This window comes from Centropristis striata, chromosome 21 (assembly GCF_030273125.1).
Source record: "Centropristis striata isolate RG_2023a ecotype Rhode Island chromosome 21, C.striata_1.0, whole genome shotgun sequence".
Lineage (NCBI taxonomy): Eukaryota > Metazoa > Chordata > Actinopteri > Perciformes > Serranidae > Centropristis > Centropristis striata.
In genome coordinates, this window is record NC_081537.1 from 10540583 (window position 1) to 10554753 (window position 14171).

The window sequence follows — 14171 nt, forward strand, 5'->3', positions numbered from 1 at the left end:
CAAAAGAGGATGTTGGTACACTACATCAAAGATTTCCAACCAGGGGTACTTGTACCGTAGGGGGTACGTCTGCAGTAACCAGGGGTTACATGCAAATATTATGCAGTTCAAATAGTTACCCGACTAAAAGTAACGAATATGCTGTTGAAAAGCGATAGCTAAAAGTAATAGCTAAACGGTTGAAATAGCTAACTTCTTGCAGTACAAATGCAAACTTTACCAAACTAAACTAATCCTTGACAGTTGTGCTATGCTAGCAGCTGTGTGAGGCTGTAAATGTTTGAATTGTTTAGCTTGTTCATCATCTTAGTTTGGCATGTTAGCATGCTAGCATTTGCACTAAACACAAAGCACAGCTGAGGCTGGTGGAGATGTTAATAGTTTTGCAGGTATTTAGTCATAATTACAACTAGTTTGAGAAGAAGGGTCTAACGCGAAATTCCAGGCTTGGGCCAACCTTACTATTTCAATAAAACAGTCATTTATTCAGTTAGGTAACATTATGACAAGCAGCAAATAGCTAACTAACGTTAGCTAGCTAACGATAACTACGACTGTCATTAGCATACAATGTGACACATCTAACCCATTATGCTTTGAAGCCTATAATACAGTGGCTGGGCACATAAGTTAATTATTTCAGATAAGCACTACAAACAATACATATTTAGCCCAAACTCAAAAAGTAAACAGTCACTTATGATAGGCATTCTTATACAGTGATACAATATATTAAATATACTCAGGAGGCTACTTTGTTCATTTTACGATTTACAAAACACTGTGTAATAAAATATGTTATTTATTGCATGTATTGACTTTGTGTACCAGTATAGCTAGTATGGCTGAAATGCATTTACAACTGTGGAATTGGGGAAAATGTCTTTCTTGAAAACTACTCTCTGTTTTACACTTAAAAGCAATCAAGCTAATTTCAATTCCAGCCAATCGACTGCAATGCATCATGATGTTTAATAAAATGAAGAGCCTGTCAGTCTTCAAACGAATGATTAGTTCATGATAAATGTGCTAATGTAGAATAATTGTTGTATTGTACATTTTGTTGTATACCTACTTTTAGATTCTGTCTAAAGAATGCAGGGGTTTGTCTGACTCTTTGTGCATCTCTCAGACTTAAAGTGTCCTCTACAATCTACCTACAACAACCCCACCTAGCCATCTTCCACCCCCTCCTTTTCCTCCCCCTTTGCTCCATCTTGTTCATCCCACATGTCACATCACATTTCCCTGGCAGCCCTAGGAAAAGGGCAGAGGCCTTATGAATTGATGTGGGTCGCTTACAAGAGCATGGCAGGGACAAGGACAGGCACACACACATAAAGGTGAACCACAAGGGTGAAGTGACACTGTGTACACACGTTGTCCTTCACCTGTCGCCTGCTTTCATCTGCAGTTTGTTCGTGCACTCACTGAACAGCAGCTTCAGTATCCGCATACAAAATATTTGTTTAGTCATAAATCTGCACACATGCACACACTGAAACTCATAAACACACGTACGTAGAATTCCTTGCCTTTGCCACACTTGCTCTGGCAACAATGCAGCATTACGCCACATCATGCCCCAGTAGTTTTGAACGGGAAGCTCTCCCTGCCAGCCTGAGCTCCACTGTGACCTGAGAACAAGCTGGTCAATGACGACACCTATTGGTGAATATGAGACATTGTCCTACAGTGGGAGCAGAGAATATATGAGATGAATAACCAGTGATATTGAGTGCATTCATCATCCAGTGACAGTAAATTCACAGAAGAAAATTGACATTAGCTCATAAACATCTATCACAGGCCTGCACACATCCGAGTGTGGAATGTACGGCGGATGAATCAGATGCAGTGGAGCAGGAGGGGGCTACGTTATGATATTTTCTGTGTTTTATATGAGCACTCCACGGTTTTCACACACACTTTCTGTCTGTCATCTACTTTCCCATGGTGCTTCTTCCTGACCCCCGTTGCTCTGGATTTATTTCGGTTCCCCACAGCCTGCACGCAGTCTTTTATATGTCCAGTTAAGCAATTCTCTTCTCTAATTGGTTAATGTAGGGCACAGGGGTTTGGTGTAAAGGGAAATCCCAGGAGCCTCTGAGGCCTGCTTCATGCCCACTAGGCTGGAAGGGAGCCAGAATGTAGTCTCCACAAGGCCTCCCCCTACGCCTCCACTGGACTGGAGAAGATCCAATATGGATGCCTCTGGGGCTGCATTGCTGTGAAACTTACACTACTGTAGATGAAATCTGATGGAGAGCTTTGCATCAAGGCTTTATATATTTGAAATGATTGATGTTAGGACACATTTATGTCACATCCTTTTTAAGAGCACAAACTGCAAACTTTAAGCTACCATTTAACCCCAAAATGACTTCATAATCTCTGACAAAGACAAAAACCTTTTTTTTTTACATGAATAATTCATAAAAACCTGAACCATCAGCTCACAGAACAAATTCCATTGCAGGAATTGCAGCATCATATCAAGCCGCCAGTCCCTCTCAGCGCTCTGCGGAAGAATTGAGCAATTTTTAGAGACGGTGTCTTGAAGCTCAGTGATCCACAATGCTTCTGCATGCAGCCGTCTCCCTGAGGATAGAGAAAAACACAGGATGGAGAGAGGGGAGGAGAGATGGAGGGGGAGGGGGTGCACGTAAGCCCACAGAGAGGAGGAGAGGTGAGAGGGAGAGTGATGCAGAAAGAAAATGTAGACAGAGTGTTCAGTCTTAATATAGATTCTTGTGTATAAAAGGTCAAAATGGGAAGGGAGTAATGTTGTCCTTTTTCTGGCCTAATCTCTTCTTTTCTTTTCTGAGCCTTCCATGTTGTATGGTGGAAACATACCCTATCACAAGTAAAAGTCCTGCATTCAAAAATCCTACTTAAGTATTAGCAGAAAGTATCAAATCATTAATTGGTAGAACTGATCGCAACTCATAGATGTCTGAAAACATAACAATGGGCCCCAAGTAGACACTGTAATTTTCAGGTGTCACAAAAAGTCTGGGAGCCACTGTATTAATATTTGTCAATGCTTTGTATTATATTAGCTTATAATATGTTTACTTTTCAATGTCAATTTTCAGTCTGAAAAATAAAATTTCCCTTTGAAATAAAGTGGATTAGTATCATAAAATACAATTAAATTGTACTTTCCTGGAGTAAATGTACTTAGTTACTTTTCACCACTGACTATCAAGCACTTCTGTGGAGCCCAGAATCAAGACAAAACTGTGTAAGAAACATATTACGTGCCATATTTACATTTTTTTTTAAGTGGAGACCTCTAGTGGCCATAGTGATTACAACAGGTGTACAGGACCTAGTCAGCTGCCATAGTATAAAGGACAATAAAGTCCACAAAGGGAATGGATTAATTTGTCAAACAAGCAAGACCTTTATCCCTTTATCCAGGAGATCCAGTGTTTTACCAAAAGTCAACATATTTTAACTTATGCAAGTTAATTTACGTATCTCAGTTAAGTCATGGCAATGTAATTAAATGTATTGTATTGTTTTATTTGTGGCATCATTTTAGATTTATACACTTATTATTTATTGCTGATTGGTATATGGAATTGTTTGTTTTATTGTTGATTTTATGTACAGCACTTTGGAGACGTTTGTGTTGTTTAAATGTGCTATACAAATAAAGGTGATTGGATTGGATTCATTATTTTAACCCAAAGCATAATAATATTTACCTAAACCTGCATCATAAATATAGTTACATCACATGTTTTAATGCAAATAGTCTATACCAAATTAAGTTGTTGGCATCTCCAAAATACCAAAGACAGGAAGGATCTTGTCCTCTATCTGTCTTTTAGTGTTTGCCTTATGTTGCTTGTGTATCAGTAGTGGGGGGGGGGAATGCTGTTTTGGGAAGTACGCAGGCAACAAGTAAAGTAGAAATGTCCTTGAGCAAGGCACTAAATATTGAAATGCTCGAGTGGAGCTGCTTTGTAGGCAGAGATCAGAATTTTATCCAGCAGCATTCAGGCGTGAAAATGGGTAATGGTATAAACATGTGCAGAAAGGTGTTGCATGATAAGTCAACTTTCCCCGAATACTGTAGCTGAGGGTTAAAGAAAGGTGTCCTCTTGTTCTTTGCCATCAGGATGTTAAAATGAGAACATAGTGTGGTATTTAAATTTCTCCTTGTCATAACAGCTTGAACTCGCCAGCTGTGAAGGAACAGAGGTCAGGGTTCAAACTGTGACAACCGCAAATGTCAAATGACTCGTCCCCTACTGTGACTGTCACCTTGGTTCATCGTTTAGGAAGCCAACCAACCAGGAGGACGATACTGGAAGGAAAGAGAAAGCAAAGTAGAGGGAAAGAACTTGGGAGGCTGGGCGGATGAACATGTGAAAATGTGGCGTTGCGTAATGGGATATTGCATAATATGTCCCATTTGATACCACGTCACTCACTGATGCACATTAGGACCCCATGTAATGCTGCTGGTAAGCATGCAACCAGGGGGAAGGATTTTTGGGGTGAAATGAATGGGGAGGGAGAACATGGTGGCTTACGGTTCTGTCTCTGAGCAGAAGACGTAGAGTGACGGAAGTAGACAGCCAATGGGGTGTGGGCACGGTACGGCGGAGTGGGAAGTGAGTGGGGGAGGGGTGGTGGTAGCTGTGACGGGTGGAGCTGGTGTGGGTGACGGTGGGTGGGCGAGAGCACGGTCGGTACTGGTATTTCTGCCCTGTCACATCATGTTAGTGTGCAGCCGAGCACGACTGCTGAGCACACCACTCTGGACAGCTCTGCACACACGGGGCGAACCTCACACACACACACACACACACACACACACACACACATACACACACACACACAGGTTTAAATTCACAAGGACACACAGTACTTACACTTGAGTGCACACACACACGCTGCAGTATCCCACGAGGACCACAAGGACATCCAAAACAAGTGAGCACCGATGGACGTTTGACAGAAACCAGGGAAAGACTCCTCAACCTCCCAACTTTACTTGCATCCATCATTACAGCCCTCTATGCATGCTATCAGCCACTCATGGGTAAAGTCATCACAGAGGAATATTCATTCCCTTTCTCTATTCTCGCAGAGCTGTGCACTCTACACGGAAAAAATTATTGGAAACCGATAAATCAGAGCCACATGAAGTCGGTCTGTCCCAAAACACTGTATTCATGTTGGGAAAATATTGCAACCTGATGTTCTTGGCTCTGAGGTTCAGTAACACAGGCAAGATCTTGTTTTGGAAAGAGGCTCTTCAGACCCAGATGTCCAGACTGCACAAAGCTACAAATGAACCATAACAATTTACTTTACCGCCGTCAAACACATTGCCGCACTGGGCGAAGAGAGCAGCCAAGAAGCATCATCGTCATGAAACAAAGCTATTGTGTCAGCAGGGGCAGAGCAGTCAGCTCATCCACTCTCTAGTCACTATATGCAACACGGTTAAGTGGTCTGAGCCCAGGGGCTTTTACGCAATATTTTCCTCGAGAAAATGAGAGAAGAAAGGGGAGCGAATGGAGATAAAGTGAGTTTGGATGACGGTGCACCATTCAAATTCAACCCCGACCTCCCTCTGGGCAGGGAAAACAGGAAGAAGTGAAAAAAGCAGATGGGGGGAAAAGATGAGAGAAAGGAGTAGCGGCAGCAAGAATATTTCACTGTAAATGTTGCACTCACACTGTGCACCCTGTGGCAAGGGAAAGAGATGGGGGAGGGTACAGATGGATGCATGTGGAGGCGATAGAGTGGCGAGGTGTGATGTGCGGTGACCCGAGCTCTTTGATGACGGCATAAACTTGGAGGCACGCTCCAGCTGCTTTGAGCGAGGACAGAGATATAAGCTGTCTTTGGCCACCAGCTCTGTGGCAGGCCAGAGGTCAGCCAGTACACACAGAAACACATAAGGCACTGTCAGCATTACAGAGGGTCGTGAGGTTACATAACTAGGCCTGGATATCCAACATAGTATAATACTCTCCTAGTCACATACAAAAAATTCATCATCATAGTTTTGTTTTATATTATCACAATAAGGTCATATTCAGACCACGGCACCATAAAATATGTGGAGACGGTGCCTTAAACATGCATTCCTTCAAATGGCCTGTAGGTGGCAAAAAGAAGTTTGATTGTATAGGAGTCTATGAGAAAATGTCCCTACTCACTTGATTTATTATCTCAGGGAACATTTTCCTGATTAGTTTATGGTCAAAATCACTAGTTTTAGGTATTTTCAATACAGCATGGTGTTCATTTTGTAAATGATATTCTCATTAAATAGACGATGAAGCAGGGTATGCTTTAGGGCGTGGCTACCTATTGATTGATAAGTTGCCACCATGGCTACCTGTTAATATGTAAACATACATATATAGTGGCAAGAAAAAGTATGTGAACCCCTTTTGAAATTACCTGGTTTTCTGCATTTATTTGCCACAAACTGTGATCTGATCTGCATCCAAGTCCAAACACAAACACAATGTGCTTAACCTAAAACCACACAAACAATTATAATACTTCATGATGTCTTTATTGAACACATCCATTAAACATTCAAAGTGATGGTGGAAGAAGTAATTTCAAAGGATTCAAATACTTTTTCTTGCCACTGTACATGGTACTGTGTACATTGAAATAGCCATGAACTTGTTTTTGGTTTACCTTATATTATGATGACAGCGACTTCTCACCGTATAGCCAGGAGCCAGGCACAGTCAGGTTGCCAGTATAGGTGGGTGTGCATAGTGTCCTCGGGTTATCGGTCAGATCCACCCTCGTCAAAATGTGGTCACTTCTTTTTCTTTTCCAAAAAATGTCACAGTTGTTGCGTCCACTTCTTTAATACAATCTGTGGGTGACACAAAAGTCAGAGCTTAAAGGAGTAGTTCAACATTCTGGTAAATACACTTATTGCTTTCTTGCCACGATGAGAATATCAATACCACTCTTATGCCTGTATGATATAAATAAAGCCAACAGAAGGTTAGATTAGTTTAGCATAAAGACTGAATTTTGATTCACTGATTATGCATGTGGCTCATGGTATAATGGCGTCACAATGAATTGGAAGCATAAGCTACAGACCTCACAAAACAAGTTAATCAGACTTATTTTGGATGTCCCCATGAGAACCCACCTCGAATCATCCCACTTTGATAAGGTGGGGTGGTTGAAGGTGGAGGATCGTGTATCTCAGATGCAGTTATGTATGGTACACAGGTGTGCTTATGGGGATGTACCCAATTATTTAAAAAATTATTTAAATAGAGTAAATGAAGTTCACCGCTATTCCACTAGGGGAAGCTTAACAGATTTTGTACCACCTAGAGTTAAGACAAACATGGGTAAAAAGTCCTTTCTTTATGCTGGAACTATTCTTTGGAACAGGTTACCTGGCCCACTTAAATCAATCAGAAGCAGAAGCAGTTTTAAACAAAACTGGTTTAGACACCAATCTTAGAATGTTGGCAATCTGTATCTGTCGCGTATATTTGAAACTGTAATTTATGTTTTTATGTGACTTATGAATGATTGATGCATGTATGTATGTATGTAAGAATGATTCTTGTTTGATTTATGGAAGATATGCTGCTACTTGTCCCTGTCTCCTGCCTTATAGGGACCACAATGGAAATAAGCCTTAGGGCTTTATTGTGTCATCCCTGTGACTATTTTTTATCTATTTATATTACGTATGACACAGGTTGCTGTTTCATACTTTTTTATATCAAGAATGGTCAAATAAAATCAATCAATCAATCAATCAATCAATCAATCAATCAATCAATCAATCAATCAATCAATCAATCAATCAATCAATCAATCAATCAATCAATCAATCAATCAAAACAGGGGGAAACAGATAGCGGCTGATGAGATGCAGGTGAGTGAGTGGGTGGGCGGGAAAATTCTGGTAGGGCTGATGAAAATGGGAACAGGTGTGTAGATGGGTGGGGCAGTCAGGTGATGTGGAAAGGAGGGAAAGTCTGAGGGCACAGAGTGGGTGGATGGAAAATGGCATTGAACAGGCCTGTTGAATGGGGAATGTGGACAGATAGACAGACTGTGACACAGCCGCTTTATTTGCTTAGAACTGGGCACTGTGCCATGAATGGAGCGATGCGAGCTCGTCAACTTGAGCTGCTCTGCTACATACACATGTGACATTACATACCTTACATACAGAACATACCTTACTCTCCATATCATCTACCAAACACAACCTCCCAATTTGGCGATCAATCAAGCTGCAATCCACATACATGGCAGACTGCAAGGGTTATAAAAAACATGAGGTCAGAAACACCCAACCATGTTATGCTGTTGTAATTAACATTTCAAACAGAAGTTGGCTGACTGAAATCAACCAAATCAAATGCAACAGAGCATACTGTTGATATTGTGTTCGGAGGAAACTATAGGAGTGATGTCTCTTGAATTTCCCCTTGAAAAAAAAAGCTCCTTGTCAAGTATTGTGCCTGCGTGACTTGGCAAAATGTGAGATACTCAGAGACCACATGGAGCTGTCAGTCAGGTAGATGTGTACTGAGAGAGCCTCCATGGAGCAGACTGGGGACACAGGTAGAGCACAGGGAGCCCCTTAAGTGTCCCATTCAAGGTAGAGGGAGAATGGAAGAGGAGGAGGAAGAAGGGAGGGATGGTGGGGGTGGCAGAGAAGAAGAGAAAGATGTTATCACTTCCATCTCCTCCTCCGTGTTGGTGTGAAGAGTCGCTGAAAACAGATGACCTACATTTTCTTTGAGTCAGACTCCAGCAGGGAGGCCTCCCCGGGTTCTGAAAAAGGCAGAGTGAAGTATGGAAAAGGCACAGAAAGAGAAAGAAAAAGAGAGTCTGAGGAGGAAGGTATAGAAAGACAGAAACAGGCAGATTTCCAGTTTGACAAGGCAGACATGAAAAGGTAGAGACGCAGCCAGACAAAAGGAAACTGGGAAAGTTTTGACGGTAATCCTCTTCCTTCCTTCCTTCCCTCTCGAGTGGTTATATAAAACACATCTAGAATTCTGTTCTATGCACATCAAAGAGCCTGCACCGCTTTGCAATCTGCATATATGATGCGTCCAGGGAACAGCAGGAGGGCTGTGTGTGTGTGTGTGTGTGTGTGTGTGTTTCTGGGAGGAATGTCTGAATCAAAAATAAGCTTCTTTGGAGAGTATTTAGATTACTTTGTGTTTAGATGAGCCACTTGGATCTGTGGCTGCTTAAGTCTTCAAAGGAAATCCCATTTTCCTTATGCAAGTGCTCTCACTGCAAATACAGCAGTAACCATTAAAGAAAAGAAATGGTTCATTCAATTATCATGATAATATACATGAATTAACAACAGCGGTGTCATGCAGAGGTCTCAAGCAAAAAATCTGCCATTAGCGACTCGGACGTGTGGATGCTGTCAGTGTAATAATGTGGCTGCAAATGAAGTCATCTGGCTGATGAGAGCTTCATCATTCAAGTTTTCTGTTCCACTGCTGCCACCTAGTGTTGGAAAAATACACTTAAAAGAAGCTGTTGTTAAAGGATCATGATTTATACTGTATTTTCATGTTTTACATGAAATGTAAAATGAAATTATAGTTTTTTCAGCATCTGAAAGATAAAAAATCCCAACATGCGAGATCAAATAAATTTGAAACACATTTTTTAATGGAGGGGAACTTTATTCATGTTATGTTAATATAATATAAATGTTCTGGGTGAACAGGTGAGGCATTATGATATGAGGCAGGTTTGCCTCTAACACCATCCTACGTAGGTTAGGATGCAATTTAAAGCAGAGAGATTAAAATGGGAAAATAAAATGAACAAAATAACAAGTAGCTTCGTGTTCAACAGCCTACACAACAATGACTTTGAAAATAAATGCCAATAAGCTTGTCTCTGACATGCAGTTTAATGAATTACATTTTGCAATAGCAGTCCGTAAAAACAAACAAACAAGTCATGTCATGTCATTCTATATGAAACTGGACCTTTTAAAGTGCAAAAAAATATAATTCAATCAATGTCCATTACAGAAGTGCCAATGAAAAACTTCAGCCATGCCAATTGCCAAACATAATGACATGTATTGACATTTATAACATAGGCCTATATTAAAAAGTAAAATATAAGGACAAAATGTAATTGATATCATGAATAGTGTAAGTTTGTGCAGTTTTTTTTAATCAATTCAGTCATAATCATATATCAACAACACACACCTTATCAACCAGCTAATTTAAAACATATTTACTGCTGTTAGTGGCTCAATAAATAATCTCAGTCACTCGTAACTGTCAGACCAGATGACCACACTCAAAAAATAGTTTGACATTTTTGGAAATACGCTCATATAGATGGAGAAGACTGATCCCACTCCAAAGCTCGCTCCAGCAGCCAATTTGCTTAGTTATCAAAGTGGCAGGAAACAGCTGGCAACAGTCTACAACTCTATCCTATCAATACATTTAAAGATCACTAATACAAAATGTTTAACTCATTTGTGGTTTTTGAAGGGGTTTATGTGGAAGCCTATTGCACGGCCAGGTGCAGTGGATTTTTGGTACACTGAAAAAAAAGTTTTTTTGGGCCTGTAGTTATTATTTCAATCATCTATATAAATTCTACAAAAAAAATCAAATTCAGTGGTTTTACTTAAAAATAGCAGTTTTTCATGTAGTGCATTACTTAGTGATTGTTTGTTATTATGTGCCCTCAGTTTTGTATGTAAATTGAATCATTCGGTTCTAAGTAATATTCACTAAACCAGTTCATTGGCTTAATTAGTTATTTCAAAGTAAAATGTAATTGAGGGACATCAGTGAATCTGCAATTTACTTGAGTATTTTCATTTTTTTAAAAGTGGTTCTATTGAATACATATTACTTAGAAACAGCCTGAGTAAAGATTACAAAGAAAAGAGGAAAAACTTGCCTTGCTTTTTTTGAGTAAATGTCACTCCAATTTTTTTCAGTGTACCTTTGGACAGATAGAGGCTAGCCGTTTATTACCGTTTTGGGCCTATGCTAAGCTAAGCTAAGCTAAGCACCTGCTGGTTGGTTCTTACTCATATTTACCGTTTATGTACAGTAATTCAAACGGCAGCAACAGGTTAGCTTAGCTTGGCACAAAGACTTGAAACAGGGACACAGCTAGCTATAGAAAATGAATACTCCCAGCCAAGGAATTTATGTTAAACCATATTTTTTTTAAATATACAAATTAAATATAATGTATATATAACAAAGCTGTTTCTCTTTGTTTCCAGTCTTCGTGCTAAACTGGCTGCTGGTTATAGCTTTATGCTAACTGTACAAAAATGAGAAAGCAAATGGAAAAATAAAGACTAAATAGAGTTCAAAAATTATTTCCGGGTTACATAGACAGATATCTTAATTTATAGATTTTAACTCTACTGTCTAAAACCATTAGAATAACACAATGTGCTTCATTCACAATATCCCTCATATCATATTAGGGTTTGGGATTTTTTTTCCCATTAAATTTGTCCATCAGAAAGTTTCTAAGAAAACGTCAGAAGTTGTTATTAAACTGCTGAATTGTTCATCCCTGTGTTCGTTGCATGATGAATCCCATTTCCACATAAGTTGTGAAACTAATTAGCAGGTAAACGCCCCACCAAGCTCATGGTACTAGGTCATGAGACTGCAGTGACGTGTGAATAGTCACACAGAAACTGAAATGAACATTTTAGACAAAATTGCTAAAAGATCTAAAGAGGCTGCACCACCGAAAAATGTCGACAGCTGGATGTTATTCAACATGCACTGCTCACACTTGTCTACCTCCAACTGGAGTATTAAATATATAAAGCTGTATAATAAAAGAAAATGCAAATATCTATTATTTTGCACAGACAAGTGTGCTCTTTAGTGTGCGTAGAGTTTGTTCTTGCCTGAGAACAAATCCCAAATTAAGTCTTGTTGTTTATGTCTGCGCTAAAACTGCTTAAGTGGATTTTACAAAGACATTTCTCACGAACAAAGTTTGGTGAAAGAGGCCCTCATGTTCACTATCTTTCCATTATGACACAGGGAGGGAACAAAGAACCAATCAGTGCTGTACAAGTGCTTCAAGTGTAATCCGGAGTCTTCCCCTCCTGAACTGTTTATGGTCTGTAATCATTCATGAGACCAAACAAATCAACAATACGCCCTTCTTATCAGAGCCTCCTGTCTTTTATTGTCTCTGCTCCTTTCCTGATTTTATAGCTATCTCCCAAGAATTTCCTCATGATGTCCCCCATCATGATAACTCATTCACTCATTAACATGAACTTTTTTTGTGAAATGGCATTCAGGTTTATTATATATCGTTTAGATTAAAAAAAATAAGCAGCATTTTTGAATCTCACACCATGAATGTCCTGCTGCTCACATATCTGCCGCTCCTCTGCTTGTGGCCGATGCTGGAGACCTTCCTACTCCCACTGCTCCTCATCGATCCTCCCTTCAGCGATGCTCCCTTCATCCTCATGCTGCTCTCCAACACTGCCTTTCCTCGTGGTATCTCCTCTTTCTCTGTCTCTGCCTCCTCTCGCTTGATGTTGTGGAGGTTCTGGCAGACGCAGGAGCGCTCCGGGATGCAGGGCTGCTGGTTTGAGCAGAACCACTTCAAGGAGCTGTAGAAAAGCTCTGTACAGCTAGAAATGGCGGATATCACCCCTACGATGAAGTAGAAGCAGAGGAAGACTGTTTTCTCTGCAGGGCGGGAGGTGAAGCAGTCCACTGTATAGGGGCAGGGGAAGCGGTTGCAGGGGAACTGGGCCTCCACCTTGAAGCCATACAGCAGCCACTGGCCCACCAGAAAGCCAATTTCTGCCACTATACGGAAAGCAACGTTTATAAGGTAAAGCCTCCTTAAATGGACCTCCTCTCTGGAGTCCTGGCTGCAAATTTCGTTGCCTTTGGAGTTGGTTCTCTTGTTGTGATGATGCATGGCATACATGAGGAAAATAAGAGAAGGTGTGGCGATGAGGACGATGTGAAACACCCAGAATCTGTACTGGGAGATAGGGAAAGCCATGTCGTAGCACACCTGTTTGCAGCCCGGCTGGAGGGTGTTGCAGGCGAACTCCTCTTGCTCGTCCTCAAACAGGTCACTGGCAACAGTTCCAAGGATCAGTATCCTGAAGACAAGCATGAGTAACAACCAGAAGCGTCCAAGCATCGGCGAGTGAGCTTGGAGGCTGTCAAAGAGTCCACCGAGGAAGCCCCATTCACCCATGTTTGCAGCTCTTGTCTTGGGGGGTACTTTTTGAAAAAGTCTGGAGATGTACACTCCTGTCCGTCTGTCTGTCTGTCTGTCTGTCTGTCTGTCTCAGAGCAAATGCTGTCTCTGGTTAACAAAGAAACTAAAATGCAACTTATCTTCAAGTCATTGTGAGACTTAACGTATCAATACAGGGGTCAAAGATTAGTCCAGGGTTCATGGGGTTCATACAGTGATAGTAGCGTTCCAATTACCTAAAACCAAAAGCAAAACATGATTATACCACCTGCAATAACAGTAATTTAAGTAGATAATTTAAAGAATAAAACAATAACAACTAACCAAGGTTTCTTTTGGTTTCATTTAACACATGGTCTTAATGGGACATCTGATCCAGTAATGCTGTTACTCTCAATACATTTAAACTTCACTTTGAGGGCACAAATGTTAAAATAACAGTCCCTTGTTAAAGTACAGTGGCCAGTTGAGCTTGAAACTTTCCTCAGATACAGCATGTACAAACAAACCAATGGCAGCAAAATGGCTTTTCATTTACCTAATGCAGACATGTGGAACATACCGTCTCTGATAATTCCTTCAAAATCCTGTTTCAGCTTTTCCTGTCCGTCTTCTCCCACTTGGAAATGTCCTCAAATAACCCAAAGGAAGATTTGAAAGTCTAAAAAGTATGTCCAAACAGAGCATTATGCTCACACCAGCTTATATTCCTCTCACTCTCTCCAAATGAAATGTGATTGAGGTTTACCGGAACTAATGATTGAAAGGGCGGCAACAGTTAAGGAAATTCCTGTTCAGTCCTAATCTGTACCCATCAGGGATCCCAGACACAAGTGATGTTTACCCAAGAATGGCAAAGTCTTGATGAGCTTTTCAAAGAGCTTCCTAAATGGCAGGAAGTA

At 40.6% G+C, this 14171-nt stretch overlaps 1 protein-coding gene across 1 annotated transcript; it reads right to left on the reverse strand.

The window, feature by feature from the left end:
* Positions 1 to 12390: 12390 nt before the first annotated feature.
* LOC131960061 (gap junction delta-3 protein-like) lies at positions 12391 to 13266 on the reverse strand. The gene has a single exon (XM_059325274.1). The coding sequence runs from the start codon at positions 13264 to 13266 to the stop codon at positions 12391 to 12393; it is 876 nt and encodes a 291-aa protein (XP_059181257.1).
* Positions 13267 to 14171: the final 905 nt, after the last annotated feature.